The 25,804-nt window shown below is 42.5% G+C and overlaps 1 protein-coding gene across 6 annotated transcripts in view; it reads right to left on the minus strand.

Moving 5' to 3' along the window:
• The window catches only part of LOC122646492 (DNA (cytosine-5)-methyltransferase CMT2-like), a 119,264-nt gene that overhangs the window by 47,056 nt on the left and 46,404 nt on the right, over positions 1–25,804 (minus strand). For 4 of the 6 annotated variants that reach the window (XM_043840061.1, XM_043840060.1, XM_043840059.1 and 1 more), the window contains 3 exons: positions 25,690–25,758; positions 25,511–25,597; positions 25,344–25,431 (listed from right to left, as the gene is read on the minus strand). In XM_043840061.1, the coding sequence (XP_043695996.1) occupies positions 25,344–25,431; positions 25,511–25,597; positions 25,690–25,758 (244 nt within the window). Of the gene's footprint in view, positions 1–24,982; positions 25,040–25,343; positions 25,432–25,510; positions 25,598–25,689; positions 25,759–25,804 lie in introns of those variants that run through there. The other 2 variants (XM_043840063.1, XM_043840064.1) reach the window with 2 other exon arrangements.

A 25,804-nucleotide genomic window follows, 5' to 3' on the forward strand; every position in this document is an offset into this window, starting at 1 on the left:
CAGGGTATCACAACGGGAACCAATTTTGGGATCCCTGCCCTAGGACCTACCCTAAAAGACTTATGATGCCACCACAGTGACGCTGCCACTGCTCCACCAGTCTACTGCCCCTTTCTCCCTCTATCTCCTCTCCTCTACTGCCTTTTTCACCTTCTTTCTCCTTCTCTATTGCCTCTCCTTTTTCCGCCTTCTCTCTCTTCACACCACCCTTAACCACCACGACCTTCTCACAACCTTCTTCTGCCTCTCGCGCTTCTCTCTCTCGCTACTCTCTCTCTTTTGACCTTTTCTCTCGTGACTCTCTCCCTCTAGTGACTTCCTTTCTTTCCACCTCCTTCTACAGCCTCTGCCTCTTCTCTGGAAGTTCTCTAAATGGTCTAACCCTCGGTGGATTTCTTTTTCCCACCAAGCGTCCTTTTTCTGCTTGCTTTGCTTTCCATGTCTTAAACCAGTAGTTTCCAGTGGTATTTCTCCCTGAGATGCTCCTTCGCTTCAGCCATTTTTTTTTTATATTGTCATGCTGTAGTGAACATTTGGGATTTTCTTTCAATCAGCAGTCATGTCTGATGGAAGCAGTAACGTTACCACTTTTCCTCTTAGCTCCATCAGGTTAGATGGAAGCAACTATTTGATGTGGTTTCGCTCTTATTTTCTCTCTATTGCTGCTCGTGGCCTCACAGGGTATCTTTTGGGTAATGTTGCGAAGCCGACGACTGCTAGTCCACCATTGGAGAAGTAGCTCTTATATGACTCTCTTGTCATGTCATTTCTCATCCATTCTATGCAACCAACTATTGCTCGTGGCTATCTTCTTTGGGACACTGCTGAGAAGAACTGGAAGGCTGCAAAGGAGACTTACTCCCAGGTTGGAAACGCAGCCCAGGTGAGTTGCGTAAGAGGATCCATGGCACCACCCAGAAAGAAATATCTCTTTCCCACTATTACTCCGAGTTATGCAGCATGTGGCAGGAACTTGACTTCTATGAGACCTTTCAGGCTACCTGCTCTATAGATGCTACTAACTTCAAGAAGCGTGAAGATATGATTCGCGTTTATGATTTCCTAGCTGGCCTGAATGTGGAATATGATCACATTCGCTCTAAGGTACTCGGTCAATGTGGAATATGATCACATTCGCTCTCAGGTACTCAGTCAAGACGCTTTTCCTACTCTTGAGCAGTCTTATGCCCTTGTTCAGCTTGAGGAAAGCCGACTGACAGCTATGCTTCAGCCTTTCTCTATAGGCTCAGGTTCTCAGCCCAAGGATACTTCTCTTCGTCCTATTGGTCATCCTCCCTCTGATCGTGATGGTTCTACCCGTGATCCGGTGAAATGTGAGTATTGTGGGAAGGAACGGCACAACAAGGAGTATTGTTGGAAGCTACATGGTCATCCCACCTCTACTGCTTCACGTGGACGTGGACGGGGAGGTTCTAACTCAGCTCATGCTCACCATACTGAGGTGACTCCTGCACCTACTGAGGGCCAGTTTTCACAGGACTGGTTCTCTCAAGATGAGATGTTCCTCCTTCGCCGCATGATGTCTAGGATGGATGCCGCCTCTTCATCAGCCTTACCTCCGTCGACTCCTGCCTCTGCCACCTTGGGTTCGACCTCTTCTGCCTCCAACTTTGTGCACTCAGGTATCCCTTTTGTTGGTCATTGTACTTCTGCTTTTGGGTCATCGTGGATAATTGACTCCGGTGCCACAGATCATGTGGCTAGTTCTGCTAGTCAGTTCTCTACTTTTGTTCCTGGTTCAAGTAAGGAAAGTGTTTGAGTTGTTGATGGATCCTTGTCCTCCATATCTGGAACAGGATCCATTGCCCGTTCTACCTCCATGCCATTGTCCTCTGTCCCTAATGTACCCAATTTTTCTACTAATCTTCTCTCCATTAGTAGTATTACTCGGGATTTGAACTGTAAAGTCTCCTTTTTCTCTTCTCATTTTATGTTTCAGGACTTGGTAACAGGGCGAACGATTTGTTGTGGTAAGCTGGGTGGTGGCCTAATCTGTTGGAGGACAGTACCCCTACAGCTTCAATTCTTCATGCCCAGGCTCACCAGCTGGATTCATCTGCTTCTACTTTATCAGAGTTGCATCAGTGGCATCAGCGCTTAGGCCACCCACCCCTTAGGAATTTGTCTTTTGTTTTTCCTAGTCTTTTTCAGAAATGTAATCCTAACGACTTCTTTTCTGATGCTTGCGTTTTTGCCATGCAAACTCGTGTTGTTTACCCTCCTTCAGAGAATTCAAGTACTGAACGTTTTTTTTGAATTTCACTCTGCTATATGGGGCCCTTCCCGCTGTGTACTTCCATTTCTGGTTATCGTTCGTTTGAGACTTTTATTGATTGTTATTCTCGTACTACTTGGGTTTATCTCATGCATCATAAAAGTGAATTGTTTCAGTGTTTTCAGCTTTTTCATAGCATGATTAGAACTCAGTTTAATGTTGTTATTAAGGTCCTCCGCAGTGGTAATGGCCGGGAATACTTTGAGGGTTCTTTTCAGTCTTGTCTTTCTGCTGTAGGGATCATTCATCAGAATTGTTGTATGGATACTGTTAGAAGTGTTGTGTGGGCCCATTTATAGGTCTCGGGATTAGCACCTGCCAAGCGCTAATCCCGAGATCCCATATGGGTCTAGGTTTTTATGTTCTTTATTTTGGTTTATTCCAGATCTACCCCTAGCCCCTTTTTATATTGTTTCTTCCCTCATTAATGAATACACACTATTACAGGTGCAACTCTTTTCTCTTCTTCTTCTTCTCCTTTTACTCCTTTTTTTTTCTGTAGATTACAGATACACCTGCCCAAAATGGTGTCACGGAACGAAAGAACCGCCACCTTTTGGAGGTTGCTCATACTCTAATGTTTGAGATGCAAGTTTCCAAACACTATTGGAGTGAGGCTGTCCTCACTGCCGCTTACCTGATCAACCACATGCCTTCTCATGTGTTTGGATCCAAATCTCCTTGAGTCCAAATCTCCTTGACTCCTTTGGATGTCCTCCAGCACCAACCCTCCTTCCCTCTTCCGCCCCAAGTCTTTGGTTGTGTATGCTTTGCACGAAATCATCGGCTTGCAAGCAAACTTGATCCTCGAGGGCTCCGGTGCATTTTCGTTGGCTATTCTGCCACTCAAAGGGCTATAAGTGTTACCACCGCCCTCGCGTCATATGTTTGTTTCCTTGGATGTCATGTTTCACGAGTCTACTGCCTATTATTCCTCCTTGGCACCTCTTCAGGGGGAGTGTTTTAGTGATGACGCTCCTCTAGTCGTCCCTCTTGACAACCCCTCACTGTCTTTTTTTGAGTTTGATGTATACCTGTCAGTTATATTGGGCCAGAATACCGTGGGGGTATTCTGGACTTTTTTCCTTTATTATTTGTTAGTTTCTTATGTGGTTTAATCCCACATTGCTTATGTAATTATTTTGACTATTTCATTATAGTTATAAATACAATGTGCTTGGGATGAACTAATCATCCAAGCCTAATTCAAATCTGTTTCTACATGGTATCAGAGCAGATTTCGAACTAGGGACACCAATTTTTCTCGTTTTTTGTTCTTCTTCTCTCTCTCGATCTTCTTCTCTTCTAGTTCCCTCCTTCTCCCTTGTTCTTCATTCCCATATAGGGCAGCACTGATGAGTTAACCATGCGATCCAGTTGCTGCCCCCATTACCTCATTTATGACTTATAATTCTGTTCGATAGACTCCAATCAACACTGCTGCGATATTGGTTCTTCAGTTCCTTCTTGGAGATTGCTTCTACATCAGATACAAGGGCTCCTCTCCTCTCTTTGAAGACCAGAAGCTGCTGCAGAATTGTTGTTTTATTGGTTCAGAAATTATTCCTCAAGATTGAAGACTTCCTTGAGATCGATTCCTCCATTATCAGGGTTTTTTCAAAACCCTGACATCTATCGATCTTAGGGTTATTGCTGCCCACTGTTGCGATTTTTTGCAGGTGTTTTCTTCACTTATAAGGGCTCCTTCGACAGCTATATCAGCTTCTACAGATCTGTTTTTTTGGTGTGTGAAGACCTTGAGATCGATCTCATCATTACAAGGTTTTTTAAACCCTAATTCTATCGATATTGGGCTGCTGCACCTGTTTTTTGGATCTGATTTTTCTGCAGATGTGTTTCTCTTATTAAGGACTTCTCTACCTCAGTTTTTCAGCCACTTTGATATTATTTATTACAGCCTAGGCTCATTCATCGATTCCATCACTTTAGGGTTTTGTTCAAAACCCTAAAAACCATAATCGATCAAGGTTCTTTTTGGCTGCTGGTTCTATTTGTTTGGGACTTTACTTGAAGTTGTTTGCCCTTCTCTGCTGCCGGTATGGGTGACTCTACCAACTCTACTGCTACTTCTGTTCATGATGGCAATCACAAGACAGATTATCACAGCTTTCCACCTAACCCCATCAAACTGGATGGCTCAAATTACCTTCTGTGGTCCAGATCAGCCTCCTTTGCCATTGCTGGCCGTGGCCTCACTGACCATATTGATAGCACTATTGTTAAGCCTAGTGATAAAGGCCCTGATCAGACTAAGTGGCTGGCCAATAATGGTGTTCTCTGTCCTACCTCATAGGCTCTATGACTTCAGCTTTACAGCATAATTTTCTTCTTCTGGATACTGCCGACTAGATTTGGGCTGCTTGCAAGGAGACCTACGGACAGCTTGGCAATGATGCCCATGTTTATGAAATTCGAAAGAAGGTCCTTCACACTATTCAGGGGGACCTTTCTGTTTCGGACAAGTATGCTTCTCTCCGCAGCCTGTGGCAACAGTTGGATCATTACTCTGATTTTCACCCCTCTATAGTTGCTGATATTGCCTCTTATAAGAAACATGTGGACAAGATCAGAGTCTATGATTTTTTAGCTGGTTTGAATATGGAGTATGATCCCATTCGTGTTCAAGTGTTGGTCCATACACCTTTTCCCACACTTGAACAATCTTATGCATTGGTTTCTTCTGAGGAGAACCGTAGGGCTGCCATGTTACATCCTCCTATTACTGACAGATCTGCTCTCAAGGCTGCTGCCCCCATCACTCCTACACCTATTGGCACTGCTTCTCTTGGTGATTCTACTACAGGGACTGTTGTTTGTGAGCACTGTCACAAACCATATCACACCAAGGAGAGGTGCTGGAAACTTCATGGGAAACCAGCTGACTTTTAAGCAAAACGGGCTGCCAAGACCAAGAACAAGACAAAGCCCAAGGCCCATCAGACTGAGACTGTTACTACAGACCCTACTACTGACCCTGGTCTATCCCAGGATGAGCTACAGGCATTTCGACGTATGCTAAGTCTTCCGCTGCTGCTGCCTCTACTACATCAGCTACTGCCAATTCTTCCGCTCATTCAGGTTCACACTTTGCCCGGTCAGGTATTCCTTTTGGCGGTCATTGTGCTTCTGTAGCCTCCCATCCTTGGATCATAGATTCTGGGGCTACAGATCATATGACCGGTTCCTCTAATTTGTTTCATCGATACTCTCCTACTTCTGGGAAGGACAAGGTCAAGGTAGCTGATGGTTCTCTTTCATCTATCTCTGGAAAGGGAATCATCAACTGCACTTCCTCTCTTCCATTAACTTCTGTTTTGCACATTCCTAATTTTACTACTAACCTTCTTTCCATTAGTAGTATTACTCGTGATCTTAACTGCAAAGTTACTTTCTTTCCTTCTCATTGTGTGTTTCAGGATTTGGCCTCTGGGAAGACGAATGGATTGGGTAAAGTGCACGGTGGGCTGTACCTGCTTGATGATGGTCGCTTCTCTCCACCACCATTACCTTCTCCACTACACCAGAACTCCATGGTCTATTCTGAACTCTACCAGTGGCACTCTAGGTTAGGTTACCCCCCTTGAGGAATTTTAGCACCATTTATTTCCTAGTTTGGTCACCCTACATACTAAGGATGACTTTTTTTGTGAGGCGTGTGTTCTGGCCAAACAGACACGTTCAAATTATCCTATTTCAAATAAAAGAAGTTCTTGTTGTTTTGAGTTAGTGCATTCTGATGTTTGGGGCCCTAATCGTAAACCCTCTATTTCTGGCCATCGGTGGTTTGTATCTTTCATTGATTGTCATTCTAGGAACACATGGGTCTATCTCTTGCACACCAAAAATCAAGTTTTTTCATGCTTTCAACACTTTCATAAAATAATCCAAACTCAATTCCAGGCTACTCTCAAAATATTGAGAAGTGATAATGGAACAGAGTATAAAGAATCACAATTTCAAAAATATTTGGCTGACCATGGAATCATTCATCAGACTAGTTGTGTTGATACCCCTGCCCAGAATGGTATGGCCGGAAAGGAAAAACCGCCACTTGTTAGAAATGGCCAAAGCATTAATGTTTACGAGGAATGTCCCCGTCTCAATATTGGGGGGATGCGGTTATCACGACAGCCTATCTCATCAATAGGCTGCCATCTCGGGTACTTCACTCCTGTAGCCCCTCTGATGTTTTAATTGGTAATTCCTCCTTTATTGTGCCTCCCAAGGTGTTTGGTTGTGTGTGTTATGCTCGAGATACTAAATCTCCCAGCAAACTTGACCCTCAAGGACTCCATTGTATTTTCTTGGGTTATTCTCCACCCCAGAAAGGCTATAAATGTTACCATCCCCCTTCCCGCCGTACCATGGTTAGCATGGATGTTGTTTTCCATGAGTCCCTTTCTTATTATTCTTCGCCACCTCTTCAGGGGGAGAGTGCTGGTGAAGATGTGGCTTTCGAGATTCCTCTACCGAAGGAGCCTCTGGCTGCCCAGCCCTCTTTACCACCCACGGCTGCTGTCCAGCCCCTTTTGGATGCTTCCCATCCACCCTTGGATGCTGCCCATCCTACTTTGGAGACCTCCCAACAACCTCTGGCTGTTCCTCCCTCACCTAATGGGAATCCTTTACAGGGGGAGACCACAGAAAATAGTGTTGTTAATATTCCTACTCAGGGGGAGCAGACTCCCGTCCAGAGAACTATTGGTGAATTTCAGAAGAGAATTGACAACTCCAACATGATCACCTATACAAGGGGAAGGTCCACAAGAGGGCAGTTGCATCCCACTATAGCACCAGTACCCATCCAATTGCTGGCTCCAGACACAGATCCTACATCTCCTGGTAATCCATCTCCTTCCGACCTACCTATTGCACTTCACAAAGGTACTAGGACTTGTACTTTACATCCCATATCTCATTTTGTTTCGTATAACTCTCTTTCTCCCTCTTTTCGTGCATTTGTATCTTCTCTTTCCTCTGTTTCGGTTCCTAGAAATTGGCAAGAAGCATCTACAGATGGAAAGTGGAAGACAGCAATGTTGCAAGAAATGAGAGCACTACACAAAAACAATACGTGGGATCTTGTGGCTCTTCCTCCAGGGAAAAAACCAGTGGGTTGTAGATGGGTCTTCGTAGTTAAACAGAAGGCTAATGTTTCGGTGGACAGGTACAAGGCACGTTTGGTTGCAAAGGGGTTCACTCAGACTTATGGAGTTGACTATCAGGAGAGCTTTGCACCAGTAGCAAAGCTCAACACTGTCAGGGTGTTATTATCTTGTGCTGCAAATCTTGGGTGCGATCTTCAGCAGTTAGATGCCAAAAATGCCTTTCTCCATGGGGAGCTTGAGGAGGAGGTATATATGGACATTCCACCTGATTTCTCTGATGACAGGACTAAGGACACGGTTTGTAAATTGAAGCGTGCCCTTTATGCCTTGAAGCAATCACCCAGGGCCTGGTTTGGCAGATTTCGTAAGGCTATGATTTCAACAGGTTACAAGCAGAGCAATGCTGATCACACTTTGCTTATCAGACGAATTGGTAACAAGGTTACTCTTCTCGTAGTCTATGTGGATGATATTGTGATCACTGGTAATGATGATGCTGCAATCAGGGATTTGAAAATTCTTCTTGGCCGTGAGTTTGAGGTCAAAGATCTTGGGCCCATAAAATATTTTCTAGGGATAGAAGTTGCTCAATCTTCAAAGGGCATCTTTCTTTCTCAAAGAAAATATGTCCTTGATCTATTGACTGAGACAGGGCTATTTGGCTGTCATCCTTCAGATACTCCTATGGAAGCTACTACAAAACTTAGGGAGAAAGAGGGTGAGCCGGTTGACAAGGGGTGCCTATCAGCGGTTATTCGGCAAACTAATCTACCTTTCCCACACACGCCCTGACATTGCAGTTGCTGTGAGTTTGGTGAGTCAATTCATGCATGATCCATATTCCTCTCATATGGATGCGGTCCGTCGTATTTTGAGGTACTTGAAGTCTGCTCCAGGAAAGGGAATTCTTCTATCTGCCAATGGTCACTTGAAGGTTGAAGCCTATACTGATGCCGATTGGGCTGGTTCTCCTGACAGGAAATCTACCTCTGGCTACTGTTCCTTTGTGGGTGGAAACCTTGTCACATGGCGAAGCAAAAAGCAGAATGTTGTGGCAAGGTCTAGTACTGAAGCCGAATTCCGCGCAATGGCACAAGGAATTTGTGAACTTCTGTGGCTTAGAGGGTTATTGCAGGATATTGGTGTTGCTGTCCATCTTCCAATGAGTCACAAAAAGCGGCCATTAGTATTGCTCATAACCCTGTCCAGCATGATCGCACGAAACATGTGGAGGTTGACCGACATTTCATTAAGGAGAAGCTTGAAGCTGGCCTCGTTTGTGTTCCCTTTGTGAAGTCTTCTGATCAGCTAGCTGATGTGTTCACTAAAGGATTGAGTAGCAAGCTGTTTCATCCTATCTTAGTCAAGTTGGGCATGCATGATATATATGCTCTAACTTGGGGGGGAGTGTTAATTATATTGGGCCAGAATACCGTGGGGGTATTCTGGACTTTTTTCCTTTATTATTTGTTAGTTTCTTATGTGGTTTAATCCCACATTGCTTATGTAATTATTTTTACTATTTCATTATAGTTATAAATACAATGTGCTTGGGATGAACTAATCATCCAAGCATTAACCTAATTCAAATCTTTTTCTACAATACCCTTCCGTGTAGGAGCAACTGAATACTAATAATGTTCCAAATGCTAAACCATTACAGGTGTTTACTCTCTCTCGCTCTCGGTCTCAAAAAGGTTCAGCAGATATAACCATTACCACTGCTCCACCTAACCTGTCACACCCCACTCCTAGTAACCCAAGTGGTGTGACTCGGCGTGTTCTCAAACACCCAACTCATCCACCAGGATCACTAGTCAAGTGTATAGTCCTCACAATCATAATCAAATAAAATCATAAACTGTGGAAGATAGAATATAACTGGAAATCAGAGTGCAGAAGCTATGTGATATCATATATTGTAATTTGTAACTGGTAAGTTATCCAAAACATATAAGGTTTAACCCCAGACATATGTAATAATTACAGTAGATTATTACATCAAAAGAATAGTGTCAAATATATTGACAGACAATGTACCCAAAAGTTATCCAACAATATATCAAAAAGAATATGGGCAACATACCCAAGCAATCAATGTGCCCAGGGGGCATTGGTATCATAATCACCATCAAGACCACCTCCCTCTACCTCGGGAGCCTACCAATCATCAGTCCCATCCATGGGAGGATAAATATTCTCTGAGCCTACCGGCTCCAACGTACTTGCATCACAATCTAAAAAGAGAGACCCTCGAGGGATGAGCTTCACTAAGCCCAATGAGCGGTCAAGTCATGAAAGCATACACAATATTATATGAATGCACGATACACATGATGCATGGATGTATTCATTTTATTATTCCACCTAACATGCATACTAAGTCTGAGGGTAAGTACTATTGCAACACTTTAGGTAGCATCACCGGTCCCGGTATCGCTGTCGGACACCCTGTGATGTCAAACCCGAGTTGCAAACTAGAGCTTGCCGGTCTGCGTATGCACCTTGGATTCCCCAGCAAGCCCCTGCAACCCCATCCTAGCGTTCGCTTCAAGGATCACGCATCAGACACCGAACTAACAATCACATGTACCGTAAAAAGGGTATTCCGGAAAGTCACATCAGACCTATCCTTGTGGGTTGCCCAACACCTAACTCCTTGTCAGTAAGGGGTCATAGTACAGGATATATCATATCCTAACCAGCATATATCTATATGCAAAATGAAGGTATGCATATGTGTATACCAAGGGCCCAAGCCACGGTACCAGAATCCCCCCCAACCACACCATGCCCTGTATCCCCTAGTATATACACACACATCACAATAGTACGACGACAGTGGTACCAGAATCCACCTCAGCCACACCACAACCCCGTTTCTAACCTAGTTCCACAATATCACTATTGCAATAAAAATACAGCAAGGGTACGGGCGACACGGAACCGGGATTCCCATCGGCCCCACCGTATCCCGTTTCCATACCTAGCCTAAGCATGCATGAGTTACATCAATCAACATGGCGATCATGGGCTCAGCAATACCCTCGGCCCCCGGATCCCAACACATTCACATAACAATATATTAAATTCATAAATCATGGTCTCAAAGCTTTTAAACAACTACACATTCATAATGAGAATCAATTCATAACTTAGCACCTTACAGATGTCAACACATCGCATTCCTATACTAGCATATATCATGAATTTCTCAATATACATGCATCATTAAAATGGCATAGGTGCACATATGCATAATCCATGCCTTTAAAACATTTCAAAAATTAAGATCGTGTTGAAGGCTTAACTTGAATTCCCCGCGTACGGGACGATCTTGTTGAAGGCTTAACTCACCCTAAATGTGCATAAATAATCCCTATATTAGATGATATTAAATGCTCCAAAGTCCCATAAACATCCCACAAAGATTCCCCCTCAAAAGCCCCAAGACAGCAGCCACTTTGCTTCATGCAATTGATGGAAGCAGTGGCTACCTGAATTCATGCAGTTGATGGAATCCATCAGCCGTATGTGCCCAGTTGCGGTATTTTTTGTTAAGGCTCAGGTTTAAGCCATGGTGGGGCTTGTACAAGCCAAGGAGAAGTGTTGGACAACCTTCTCACACCTATGGGGATTGTCTACACCCCAAAGGTCGCTCTCTATACAAGGTTTAACATTCACATTAACTTTGAAACTCCAAAACCCTAAACTGAACTCTCCAAGCACCTAGGGTTTGTTGGGTCTTAGATGGGGTAGGAGGGGAGTGATGAGTAGTATATGAAGGCTCCATTTATAGCCTCAAACTTCATACAACCCAAGTCCTTAGGCTACTGTCCCCAAACCCAAGCCTTGGTCTTAAATCCTAGGTTGAATAATAGCAGGGGAAGAGGGGAAAATGGTGCTTACCCAAGTGAGGCCAAGCAAGGCTAGATAAGCCCTTGTTCCTTTCCTTCTTCTCCATTCCTTTCTTTTCCTTTCTCCTCCTCTTCCTTCTCCTTCTCCTCAGCTTCCTTTCTTGCCCGGCTTCAAGAGTGGAGGGAGAGAGTATGAATGAGGTAGGGCAGGGCAGCAACTAGGGTTTTCCCCACTTCTTTCCCCCTCCTTCTTCTCCTTTCCTTTCTCCTCCTTTCTTCTCCTTCAGCTCTCTCTCCCGCATTTTCTTTCTTCTAAGAGTTGTGGACTGAGCTGAGAGAGCATGTGTCATTTATAGACACATGCCACTAGGGCTTGTTTGGTTTCCATAAATAGAGTCCTAACTCAAAATCACTTTACATCCCTAGTTAACCTATAGGGATTCATAGGTCAGGGTTTCAAGTGTGTAGGTCACCTAAATAGGTCCCACACACCTCAAATCCATGGAGAAGAGAGGCCCCACACAAGCCCAAGTGGGCCCCACACTCCAAAATATAATTTCTGGGCATGACAACACGTGCGGCTGATCATGTGATTGATGGACTTCCATCAGCCGTACAGCTCTATTCTTGCCTTTGAACTGCTGTCTTGTGCCTCGACTTACCCGGGTCTTCTCCGACACTCTTGTACACGTACACGCACCTCAATAAAATATAATAAAGCCCTTGAATGCACTAACTACTATGTATGATAAGTTGAAAAGTCATGGTTAGTGACTTATGACCAGTTATCCCAGAGTAATGGAGGAAATAGGTACGGGCCTCAGTCTGCCTACGGAGGGTAAGCCAAGAATACTCCGTTGTCGACAAACTTCCCCATCTCTGTCGATAAACCTTTCCTCGATGACTTTCCCCTTGTCACGGTCGACAACCTTGTGTGATGGCTTGAGTATCATAGCCCACAAGTCTCTAGCGTATACCGCCACCGATTCTACATACGAAGTTCAAATCAGTCCGGGTTTTAAACCGAGTTTTGGGCATGGGTTTAACATAGCCAGTCGCTTCCCTCAGATCCAGGACCGCCCATTACTTCATCAAAATCTGATAATCTTCCCTCTCTGAGTAATGATGACACCTTAAATTTGCCTATTACTGTACGAAAAGGGAACAGGAGTTGTACTCAACACCCTATTTCTCATGTTGTGTCTTACGACTCCCTTTCTTCCTCCTATCATGCATTTGTGTCTTCCGTGTCTTCTATTTCCACTCCACAACCTTGGCAGGATGTGATGGCAGATTTGAGATGGGAGGCTATGATAGAGGAAATGAGGGCTCTTGGAAAGAATGATACTTGGGCCTAGTTTCTCTCCCTCCAGGCAAGAGACCAGTGGGCTGCAAATGGGTCTACACTATGAAACAGAAAGCTGATGGAACAGTGGATAGGTATAAAGCCAGGCTGGTTGCAAAAGGGTTTACCCAAACATATGGGATTGACTACCAAGACCTTTGCACCTGTTGCAAAAATGAAAGCTGTTCGAGTTATCCTCTCATGTGTTGTTAACTTGGGTTGGGAACTACAGCAACTTGATGTGAAAAATGCTTTCCTCCATGGAGAACTTGAAGAGCAGGTATATATGGAAGTTTCCCAAGGATTCTCAAGCAATCAAACTCAAGGGAAGGTGTGTAAACTGAAGCATGCATAATATGGCTTGAAGCAGACCCCTAGAGCCTAGTTTGGGCGTTTCCACAAGGCTATGGTCACAGCTAGTAATGCTGACTACACCTTGTTCATTAAGCTGTCTGGTGATCATATTACAGTTCTCATTGTCTATGTTGATGATATTGTTCTTACCGGAAGTGACTCAGCTGAAATAACAAAATTGAAATCTTACTTCGGACAAGAGTTTGAGTTCAAGGACTTGGGACAATTGTGATACTTCCTTGGAATCGAAGTAGTCCGTTCTTCTAAGGGAATCTTCCTCTCTCAACGGAAGTATACCTTGGACCTTTTATCTGAAATTGGGATGCTTGGTTGTCAACCTGTTGATACTCCTCTTGAGACTAATACACATCTGCAGAGCAAAAATGGAGAGCCAGTGGACAAAGGAGGCTATCAGCGACTTGTGGGACGATTGATATAACTCTAATACTCGAGCAGATATTGCCCATGTTGTGAGCTAGTTAGTCAATATATGCATGACCCACAGTCTACCCATTTGGATGCATTTTATCGTATTTTGATGTATCTGAAGTCAGCTCCAGGAAAAGGGGTTCTTTTTTCTCCTCATAATCACATGCGTATAGAGGCCTTCACGGATGCTGACTGGGCAGGTTCCCCGGATGATAGGAGATCCACATTCTGGCTATTGTTCCTTTATAGAAGGAAATCTTGTATTGTGACCTGGTGCAGTAAGAAACAAGGTGTGGTTGCTCATTCGAGTGCAGAGGCAGAGTTCCGTGCCATGGAACATGGCTTATGTGAATTGTTATGGCTTAAGTGCCTTTTGAGGGACCTTGGTATTTGTTCCAATTCTCCCATGATGTTGTACTATGACAACAAGACTGCTATTGCATTGCCCATAACCCAGTTCAACATGACAGGACAAAGCATGTGGAGATAGACCGCCATTTCATCAAGGAGAAACTTGATTAGGGAGTTATATGTATCCCTTTTGTTCAGTCTGGTGATCAGTTGGGCTGATATCTTTACCAAAGGGCTTAGTAGTAAGGTTTTTCATTCAATTTTGTGCAAGTTGGGCATGTGCGACTTCTATGTACCAACTTGAGGGGAAGTTGTAATTTGGGATTAAGGGTATTTTAGGTATACTTGTAAGTATGTGTTGCCCTAAGGGTATACTTGTGATTTGTCCCTTTTCCCTTCTAGTATTAATAGAACATGAGTGTGCTCTTAAGTGACACAAGTCATATTTTCTCCCCAATCCATTTCATCAACCTTAATTCAACTTACTTGTCAATTAGTTGCGTATTACTAGTATGCATTGTTTTCAACATACTATCTCAATTCCAAGTACCAATACAAGCATAGACTTGGGATGAGACAAGATCGGATAGATGCAGTTCAAGTAGTGGTGGAGAAGCTTGAGCGAAATGTAAGTGCTCAGTCCATTGCCAATCAAGAGGTGACTAGGGCTTTGTTTGGTACTAAAAAAAAATGCAATTATAAATTTGATATTTATGCTAACACTGGTACCACATATTGAAAAGGATATAAATGCAAGACTTTAGGGATGGCACTGAGAGTTTCGACAGGGCAACGGTTGTTTCGGGTTTGGATACTATTGCCACTGGTTGGTCCGATCACCATAGTTTATTCATTCATATTTAAGTATGCACCATTGTTTACCATCAGCTAACAATATTCTTTAATGCTTTTATGTAGCTGAATGGTGGGTGCTATATGGAAGAGACTTATCTCTGACTAGGATAGCAGTTAAAGTACTGTACCCAGACATGTTCTGCCACAGGGTATAAGCGCAATTGAAGTACTCATGTACTCCAAGAGGTGGAATCTATTTGGTGCCAAGCGAGGATTTGGTCTATGTGCATTATAATATGAGGCTGAGAGAGGACCACATACTGATGGGGGACCGGAAAGGAGAAAAGAAAATCCAGAAAAAAATCAGAATTGCAGGGGGGCGAAGAGAAGAGTGCACACGCACACAGCCTCAAACTCAATTCATTCTTCCTTCATTCATTCTGTTCATCATTTCTTGTCTTCGTTCTCAAAATACAGTCTTTAAAAACTCAAAATCAAAAAAAAAAAAAAAAAAGAGAGAAGAAAATAACTCCCTAACAACTACTTCTACAGCAATAACTGCCCCCCTAACAACTACTTCTACAGCAATATCTGTCCCCTAATAACCACTTCTACAGCAATAACTGCCAAATAACTCTAAAAAATAAAAGATAAAACATAAATAAACTAAATACAGGGCTGGTAGGGCTTGGGCTTGGGCCTCTGAGATGGTATCCCTTGGAGTATCTAATTGGGCCTGGGCTAGGGCTAGTAGGAGCAGCCCCTAAATGTCCTGCATCAACTCTCCCATGATTAAAAAAACTCGACCTCGAGTTTGGATAAACCCAAGAAACCAGTCCATGTGATGCACATCCATGCCGTTCAAAAGCTCCGCTAATTCATGAGAAGAGGAGATGAAATCTTGAAACAGCACGTCCTCTCAATATTGTTGAGTGGAATGTTGAAGTCATACACCGTTATTGTTGCAGCATCTCCGGTGTTGTTCGTCATTCCAACTTGGGATAAGATGGAATAATATGGAATGACTGGTTGTTGCAATTGTGTGGGTAAAGGGGTTCAATGGATGTTATGGTAAAGAGGATAAGGTAGTGGTATATGAGTGTTTTGGAGTTCTGGCTTGGGGTTTCCAGAACAGGGAAGGGAACAAGATAAGAGAACTGAGATAGAAGAAGAAAGATAAGAGGGAAGAGCGACTGAAAGGGAGAAGAATCCAAGAGAGAGAGAGAGAGGGAGAGATCACGCAAAAGGGTGGGAAGGAAAGCTTCAGCCACACAGGGGAAGAAGAGAAGGGAGAGAGAGATTCACCCAACCTGTCTCTAATACCAAATGATGGGGGACCGGAAAGGAGAAAAGAAAATCCAGAAAGAAATCAGAATTGCAGGGGGGGAAGAAAAGAGTGCACACGCACACAGCCTCAAACTCAATTCATTCTTGCTTCATTCAATTCTGTTCATCATTCCTTGTCTTCCTTCTCAAAATAGTCTTTAAAAACTCAAAATAAAAAAAAAAAAAAAAAAAAAAAAGAGAGAAGAAAATAACTCCCCAAGAACTACTTCTACAGCAATAACTGCCCCCTAACAACTACTTCTACAGCAATAACTGCCAAATAACTCTAAAAAATAAAAGATAAAACATAAATACACTAAGTGCAAGGTTGGTAGGGCTTGGGCTTGGGCTTGGGCCTTTGAGATGGTATCCCTTGGAGTATCTAATTGGGCCTGGACTAGGGCTAATAGGAGCAACTCCCAAATGTCCTGTAACACATACACTTCGGCATGGACAACATGATGTAGTCCTAGGTAGGAGAAGTCCCACTAGGAGCCAGGGGAATAGGGTTACCTAAGAAGGCTGGCCGATTGGAACAGATTAAGCTAATTAGGGAAGAAATCAGGGTTAGGGTTAAATAATGGTAATGGGGTTTATAGGGTTTTAATATGCAGGTTTAGGAGGCTTTAATGGCGTAAGAATATTAGGGTTTGGAAGGGTTCTAAAATTCTGCAGTTGGGCAGAATCGAGTTGCAGGTTTTTAGGTTTAATGGAGTGGGGGAATGGAGGGGTTGTAGTGGAGACTAAGGGCTAGGGTTAAGGTCGAGTGTGGGGAGTGATGTGGGGAATGTAGGCTGGAAGTAGGGTTTGTAAGTGAAGGCTAAACCTGGAATTATGGGGGAGTCCTAGTGGAGGTAGGAGTGCAGGTTTAATGGAGAACTAGGGTTTAATGGATGGAGGGGACTGTAGATTAGGTCTAAGTAGAAGAAGGTTTAAATAAAAAACAGACTGCAGGACAATGGCAGCAGCTTGAATGATTTGAAAGGACCTCCCGATCTTCACAACGCAAGGAGTGGCAGGAGTCCACCAGCCCTCACCCTTGATATGACTCACAAGGGCTCCTTGATATTACCCACAAGGAACACTCTCAAAGAGCAAGCAGCAGCATTCATGGCAGTAGCATAAAGAGACGATTTTTTTAAAGCATAATAGGTGGGGGAGCCTCTCCCACGGTTTGTATTAAATAAGAGGCCAAAGGCCTTAACCCTAAATCTATTACAATTCAAATCTCTCACTTAAATCGTGGAGAGGTGGACCAATTTAAAAATAACTTAAAAACTTAAAAGGAAAAAACTTATCTACCCCTAATGACTTGAGACATCTTAAAACAACTTAAACTACTTAAAATAAAAGAAGATTCCCTACTAGCCAATAGGATATAAGAACCTCTTAGCCAATGATCACTTCACATAAATTACACCAATTGAACCAATTGGATGCAACCAATTTAAACCGGTTCAATTAAAAACACAAAATAAAAACTAAGTATAGAACTAAAATAAACTAAGCTAAGGCTCCTACTAAAACCCTAGGCTTAGGGTGGCTTCTTCAATTCGAGGAGGCTAGGATCTGCATCACAACGATTCAACCCCAATCCAGTTGAATGAAATCTTCCAATTGGAAGAAGATGAGGATCCCCATTATGAGTGGGTCAGGGATTGTGGTGAATTTGTGTTAGATCAGGTTGAGGGTCGGCCCAACACCCAAATTGCTTCACAGATGAGTGTTGATGTTGAGGAGTATATGGTGTTGAGGGTAGAGATCACTCACAAACCTAGTGTCCATTTGAGCCGCAGCCTAGCAGAGAGGATGACGAAGAGGAGTTGTCTCGTTCCTTAGATGGCACTCGCACACCTTCCCAGGCTCAAGGCCATGATGATGATGGTGGTGGTGGTGGAGGTTATGAGGATGGTGATAGATTAGCAGCTTTACAAGAGGAAGACTAGATGATGCAGGATCCGAAGCCAGTAACAGAGCGGCAGAGCCCGTCAGATTCACAAAGAAGGCTCAATTTGACCAGCCATGCAAGATAGGGGTTATGGTGCATGAACCGGGGGAGGGTACACTCAAGGTCTACGCCATAGTCCGAAATCTCGCCGAGATCTCTCCGAGATTCTCAGTTTTTTAGAAAGCCGAGTCGAGATGCCAAGCGAAACACAAAAGTGCACTTTCTCGGCGAGATCTCGTCTCGAATAGGCTTGAAAAACAGGGAAAAAATGGAAGAAAAAAGGCAAAATCTCGCCGAGATCTCGGGTCGAAATCTGGGTCTCGGGTATGGGGCTGTGTGGTTTGACCCAAATGACTTGTTTTAAGTGATTTCAGATGTGTTTTGGGGGCTAAGGCTCGACAGAGACACCTCTTCTTCTCTCCAACTCTCTTCTTCTCTCAATCTTCTCTTCCCTTCTTCATTTTTTGGTTGGATTCAAACATTTGGAAGCTGAATTTGGTGCCAAAATGAAGATTGCAGCTCAATTTTGGAGGATTGCTCAAGTTTGTGAAGGTTTTTTTAAAGGTAAACCTCTTTTCCCTAAACCTATTTTTTTGAAAAAAAATTGATGAAATCTTGATAGATGGGTGTGATTTTGAGTTATGTTAAACAAGTTAGGCCGATCTATCACTTGATGGAGGCCGAATTTTTTTTGGGTTATTAAATTATTTATTATAATTTCTGCAAAAAAAAAATGATTTTTTTCAAAACAGAAATTAAAAAAAAATAGGATAAATACTTATTGTTTGGATGTGATCTTGATGTATGTCAGACTAGTTTGCATGCTCTACAGCCTCATGGAGTCATTTTTTTTTTTCACCGATTAAAAGAAATATTTTATTTTTCAGATTTAATAATAATATTATTAAAATAGTTAAAAAATATATAAAATTAAGGAAAAATACCTATTTTTGTTGGAAAATTATGTACAACATTTGTACATAATGTCCAACTTCAAATGATGTCAAATACATCATTATGTTATAATATTTTATATTTGAAGGTATAATTATTTTAAAAAAAATTGTAAATATTATTTTTAATTAATAAATAAATACTAGGGTTAGGGAATAAATAAGAGATAGGTATTTGATTGTTCTAGTAGCTTCATATTATGTTTAATTGTTATGAATACAATACTTTATGTGTTTAATACCTTACTTTAAGTCTGTAATAGTAACTAATACATGTTTTTTTATGTAACAGTGTAAAAAATAAGATATTTCTTACACAATGGGGGATATAGCATGGCTACATGGAGTTCCGATGTCTGAGGACAAAAAGAAATCAAAGTATAAGTACTGTGGAAAGATTTTAAATTCTGGAGGAGCAACTAGGTTAAAGGAACATTTGTCTGGTCTGGGCAAGGCTGTTGCCAAATGCCGAAATGTTCCGAGCCAAGTGAAACTGGTAATGGCACAAAACTTGAGATGAGTACGAACAAAGAAAGCTGAGAGGGAAAGACAACAAATAGCTTTCGATGAGGCAGTTCTAGAGAGGCTTGGTGTAGACATCATTGGAGGAGTAGGAGATGATATTGAATATAGGCCTACACCTGGTGAGTTCCAATCAGAGGCTGAATATAGGATTTACCAGCAGACTTTGGCAGAGAGTAGGCAAAGTTTTCATTTTGAGAATATAAGAGCATATGAGCAAGCAAGAGGAGCTGGTGGATCTGGCTCAGCTGCACCAGTGCAACAAGATGAGAGGAGGAGAAGCACTGGCACAAGAGATATCCCATGGCCCTAAGCCCGACCACGAGCACGTTCCCCAGATACCATTTTTTAGCAGGATCCATCTACCTTTAGGCAACAAGATGCCTTCCAGCCAACCATCCCGCAAGTGTTTGGTGGTAAACAAGAGGAAGCACGGAAAGCCTTCAGCAAGTTCATGCTATACAATGGCATTCCAGCTAATGTAGCACAAGGAACATATTATAATGCATTTCTTGACGCTGCAGGGAGGGCTGGCGCAGGATGGAAGGGGCCTACACTATATGAGTTGTATAATGTATATTTGCCTCAAGGGGGAGAGGAGCTGAAAGAGTACATAGAGGGTCTGAAGCCAAATTGGGACACATATGGGGTTACTCTTATGGCTGATGGTTGGACTGGGCCTACTAGACAGTCCATCATAAATTTCATGGTGAGTTGTAATGGGAAGACTGTCTTCTTGAAGTCTGTTGATGCATCAAAGCATGTCAAGGATGCATCATACTTGTATAAGCTACTGAAGCAAGTGGTGGAGGAAGATATAGGAGCAAAGAACGTTATCCAAATTGTGACGGATAACGGTTCTAATTTTAAGAAGGCTGGAGAGAAATTGATGAACAAGAAGAGTAAGAGGATCCGCCTCTTTTGGACTCCATGTGCAGCCCATTCTATTGATTTAATGCTGAAGGACATGGGAAAAAAAGCTTTGGTGGCTGGTGTGGTCAATAGGTAAGGCAAGTAACCACCTTTGTGTATAACCATGGTTATGCTTTAGCCATGATGAGGGACAAATGCAAGGGGGATTTAGTGAGGCCTGGTGTCACTCGATTTGCCACCAATTACATTGCATTGAAGAGCATTCAGTCGAAGGTGGTATATTTGAGGTCAATGTTTGCAAGTGAGTAATGGTTTAATTGGCCAGGTTCTAGGACACAAGAAGGGAAGGCAGCACAAGAGACCATTGCAAGTGATGGCTTTTGGAAGGACTTGTATAAAGTTGTTGCCATATTAGAGCCAGTGGTGGCAGTACTAAGGATGGTTGACACGGAGAAGAAGCCTACCTTGCCCCACATATATGCTGCTCTGCAGAAGATGAAGGAAATGGTCCGAACTGCAATACCCCGAAGTGCTCGCTCATACATTAACATCATTGATGAGCGATGGGAGAAGCACTTGAGTCATCCCTTGCATAAAGCTGGTGAGTTCAACACTTTGACATACTTTACACTTTATATGGGTTTTTACATTTACATATTCAAAACTCAAAAGTATTTAGTCACTAACAACTTATATTTGTGGTTTTCCCTTTACTAGCATATTATTTGAATCCAAAGTACCAGTACTCGCATAATCTTGGGCTGGACACGGATTTGTTACTAGCAGTTGAAGTTGTTATTGAGAAGTTGGAGGTCAATCCCAAGACACAATCTGACTGCAATGATGAGGTGAGACTATAGGACTTTGGTACATTGGTAGTCAGTAAAGGAATGTAATTACTAAATAGCAAATACTAATGCCTCTAACACTGTTTGAAATTTAAAATGAAAATAGATCAAAGCCTTCAGAGAGGCCTTAGCAAGTTTCAGTCGAAAAGCTGCAGTGGAGGGTAGACAAAAGTCAGACCCTGGTAGGTAGCAATGTGGCATGACTTTACATTTATGAATTATAATTTTATCCCTTTATAATGCACATATTCTTAATATTCTATGTTTATAATGCAGCTGACTGGTGGGTGCTTTATGGTACAAGTTCACCCAACCTGAGGAAGGTAGCAATCAAAGTGCTCTCACAAACCTGTTCATCCTCTAGGTGCGAGCGCAACTGGAGTACATTCGCATTGATACACTCAAAGAGGCGGAACAGATTGGGTAGTCAACGACTGGAGCACCTGGTGTATGTGCATTATAATATGAGACTAAGGATGAGGCACATACGTGAAGAAATTGAGAAGAATGACAAAGATCCCATCGAGCTAGCCAACATATTCCAGGAGGACTTTGATGATGATGAGGATCCCCTATTCCAGTGGGTGAGGGATCGTGGTGCACCAAAGATGGATGAGCCTGGAGGTAGGCCCGACTCCACCATTGCGTCCGTAACCGGTACAGATATTGACGACTATATGTCGCAAGAGGGGCGTGCACATTCTCAGTCATCGAGACTTTTTGAGGCTGCAACAGGAACTCCTCCTGATGATGATGATGATGATGGTGGTGATGGTGATGGTGATGGTGATGACCCTGCTGGTGGTGATGACCCTCCTGGTACTGCTGGTGGTGGTGGTGGTGGTGGTAGTACTGGTGGTGGCATGCCTGCTGGTGGTTATTATGATGATCGTCATGAGGGGATGCGCGAGCAATACCAGTATGAAGTGGGAACACAGGAGGACCCTGTGTGTTTCACAGGTGAGTCTCAGTTTACACATGCCACACAAGATCAAGACCATGGTGGCCACAGCAAAACTTACAAGAAAAGGACGGGTCGCAAACACAACCAACCTCAGTATGATGACACGAGTATGAACACCATGCTAGCAAGTTTTGGAAGCATGAGTATAGATACTGGTAGTCAGCATCAGCCGTGGCAATCATCTTAACCTCATTATGCCTATGAATATGGCCGGCAGAGCACCGGTTTTGAATATAGTTCCTATGGTCAGTTTGGGGCCTTTGGGCAGTCAACACCTGCATATGACTGTCAAAGCAGTGAGGCTGGCTCTGGCATTGGGTCCAACATTGGGTCCACATTCCCAATCCCATACGTTCCACAATATGACAGTAGCACAAGCAGTGGATATCAACCTTCACAGCAACGGTCTAACGCCACTGTGGAACAGCTATACCCTAGGATAGGGGTCTTGGCATATGTGGATGAGAACTCTTATATGAATGCTGTGGAACACTATATGCAACAGTGGAGCAACAATGTGTCATGGGAAGACTATGTGGGACAAATAGGGAATGAATATGTCATTCCATCTCATTATATGTGATGATAGTTGTAACTTGTAACTAGTAACATTGTTATTTGTTAAGCTTGAGCAATTTGATGTATCACTTATTCAACTTAAACATTTGTAATGCTTATTAACTTGTTTTCCTATTAATTGAATGTTTTGTTTGAGTTCTATGTACATAAATTATATCATTAATGTATATACTATGCTATTTTAATACGTTGCCGCCTACCAACTAAGGGTCCAATGTAAAAGTCATCTTTGGACTTTGTGTTTGCAAAATCTAATAATGCCATTGTGTTTAAATGGCCTAAAATAGGCTGTATACCGATTTTCAGACCCAACAGAGGTCTAAAACCCACCGAGCTGGGCTTCCGAGTCTAACAAAAAAAACAATGCACAAACTATGCGAGATCTCGGCCCAACTCGATTTTTTCATGGGCCGAGATGGCTCCGAGACCCGAGTTTTCGAACCTTGGTCTACACAGGCAATTCAGACCTGAGGAGGAGGCAGCTGGGATGGGCATGTGTGTATCGAGCTTGTCTGGCACACTGGAAGCCATGATTTTGGGTGAGTAGAAGATTTGGGCATTAGCATGCACCATTCTTCACAGGACAGGCCCCCAGTCCAGCATATCATGTTGATAGTGACTTCGAGAGCATCAATTCAACTGCTGGGTATGGTGGATATGGTGGTGGACCATCATCCTTTGAGAGCACCAATTTGGCATTTGCAGGGTATGGTGTCTATGAGGGTGACTATGGTGGTGGCTATGGGGGATCTTCTAGTTTATTCCCTAGCACTACGTATAGGGGTGGCTCAGGTGGTGGGTCTTCTTTCATCGACAGCATCTTCTCAGGTCCAGGTCAACAATTTGTGTCGGCTCCACCTAATTTCAGTCTCAGTGAGCCATTCTCTAGGTTGGGATACCTCCGATATGTTAATGGTGGGGCTTATAAGTGGGCAGTCATGGACTATCAGAACAATTGTGCCCAAAACATATCATGGGATACATATGTCGTGCATTCCTAGGAGCAGCTACGATTTATTCAATTACACAGCTCATGGAATGGACCCTCCAAGAAACTCCATGCAGAATTGAGTGGTGAGTGTTGTATGCTTGTATTTCCCTAACCTAATGTACTTTTTGATTGTCTAAATTGCACATTCCAATAGCTAAATTATATGTAGTCGGTGTTTATAGTAGGGCTAGTGTATAGAAGCATTCAACATACACTAGCAAACTTGGGTCCAAACCACAAGTAGCATTTTGGTTGGTTTTTTGGTGAAACTAATGCATGGTATAGGTGTAAAATGATTAAATTAGGCAGCCCACAAAAATTCAGGTCATAAAAAACATTTACTGGGCCTCGAAGAAACCTAGATTTCGAGTTTGGCCTAGAATACCAGGTTTCAGTTACATTGAGGTGCAATTAGCGGGCTCTCCTGTATTTTGAGGCTTTTTCTCTTCTGGTTGTGCTCTTTCTTTTTGGGTAGGCTGTTTGCCCAGTTGCAATTGGCTGATTTTGGTCTGTTGTGGTGTGTTGGAGTACTTCCCTTTCACTTCCTCGGGCCATTGCATTGGTAAAGCAGGCCTGTAAATGGTGGTTGTTTGTTTGTTCTCTCCCCCCCCCCCCCTTTTCTCCTTCCTTTGGTAATGAACTTTTTCATTCAAAAAAACAAACCAGGTTTTGGTCAAAACATGGCATATCTTGGTTTCAGCCGGGGTCGAAACCAGCCTCGAAACCCAGATTTAGACCCTTGTTCCCAATGAATGGTATTGTATTGTTCTATTGATATTTCTGAGGATTTTACAGTTGGAGAGGGGGCAAAAGATACGAGAGAAGAAAGGAGCCAACTGTCTCCTGCACTTTTATTGCATGCTCCTATTGTACCTCAACACCCTCAACAGACTCAACACTACTTCTCAAGCTGAGGTATGAAGATCAAGCATGCCCAACATGCTTTAGATATGATAAAAACAGACATTATATGTACCTTTGGCAAGGATGTTGATGCAGCCAACAACTTGATAGCCTACTGGTATTGGGACCGACTGAGGGAGTAGAAGTACCAGAAGTAATAAGAACCTTAAATTTTCAAATCAATGAATTGGGAACGGGCAGCAATAGATATCAGCTCTGAGGTTTCAAATCACTATCGAAATAAGATATCATTAAGACAAAACCACTTTATTGTACAATGATGGTAACATTGGTTGCTTTTTGTTTCAAATACTACCCTAACAAGATAAACTTAAGGCTTTTAGGTAAAGCTTCCTGAGATCCAAGGGAGGCACATGTACAACAGTACAAGACAAACACATTAACAAGGTAGGAGAGGATATATCTAAAGCAGACTTTAGACCCTAAACTCGTTAGTGAATCCATTCATGGAATAAGAAGCAATAAGATGATATGAGCCCATCTTGAAATACCGTAAACTTAAGCAACATTATTTCAGTGGAATCTTTCAAAGAGTCTGGGAAGATCAAACTGCCCCTTCATACAGCATCAAGTCCATATACAAGCACCAAAATCACACAGAAAACCAGACAGAACAGCTTTATCAATTAAATTTTCTGCAGATTCAGGAACTAGGAAGCTAAGCAAGGCAAAATGCAAAATAGCATCAAAACCAGTTGTACCTTATACTAATATTAGAAACTTACCATATTTAGTTGATCTTATAAATTTTTTAAACTCAGTTTCTGGATGCATTTGGTGTGGCATCTCCTCATGAGTTTCATGATTTGTCACCTATGAACTAATATTGTAAGACTAAAACTTGAGATTAAAAACTTACCATATTTAGTTGATCTTATAAATTTTTGAAACTCAGTTTCTGGACGCATTTGGTGTGGCATCTCCTCACGAGTTTCATGATTTGTCACCTATGAACTAAATATTGTAAGACTACTACTTGATTAAGCAAGGGCATTAAATCAATGAAGAAAAAGATAATAAGTATACAGCTGGGAGATCAGAGATAGCATCACGAAGACGAAGTGCTCTTTCTAGTTTGCGGGGCTGGCCTTCATCATAAGCAACAGTGTTGCGCTGAAATATTTAAGATAAAGTAATAAACTAATTAGTAATAAAGGAGAGATGAGATGAAATTAAAAGTAAATATATAAAATTGAAATTAGTACCTCAAATTCATATGGAGTACCATATCTAAGAATTACATCGTGTGTTGGAAGTGGATATTGAGGTAGTTTCTGCAAGAAAAAGAAAAACCATTGACAAATTAAATACTCATAAGAA

Source organism: Telopea speciosissima, chromosome 11 (genome assembly GCF_018873765.1).
Source record: "Telopea speciosissima isolate NSW1024214 ecotype Mountain lineage chromosome 11, Tspe_v1, whole genome shotgun sequence".
NCBI lineage: Eukaryota > Viridiplantae > Streptophyta > Magnoliopsida > Proteales > Proteaceae > Telopea > Telopea speciosissima.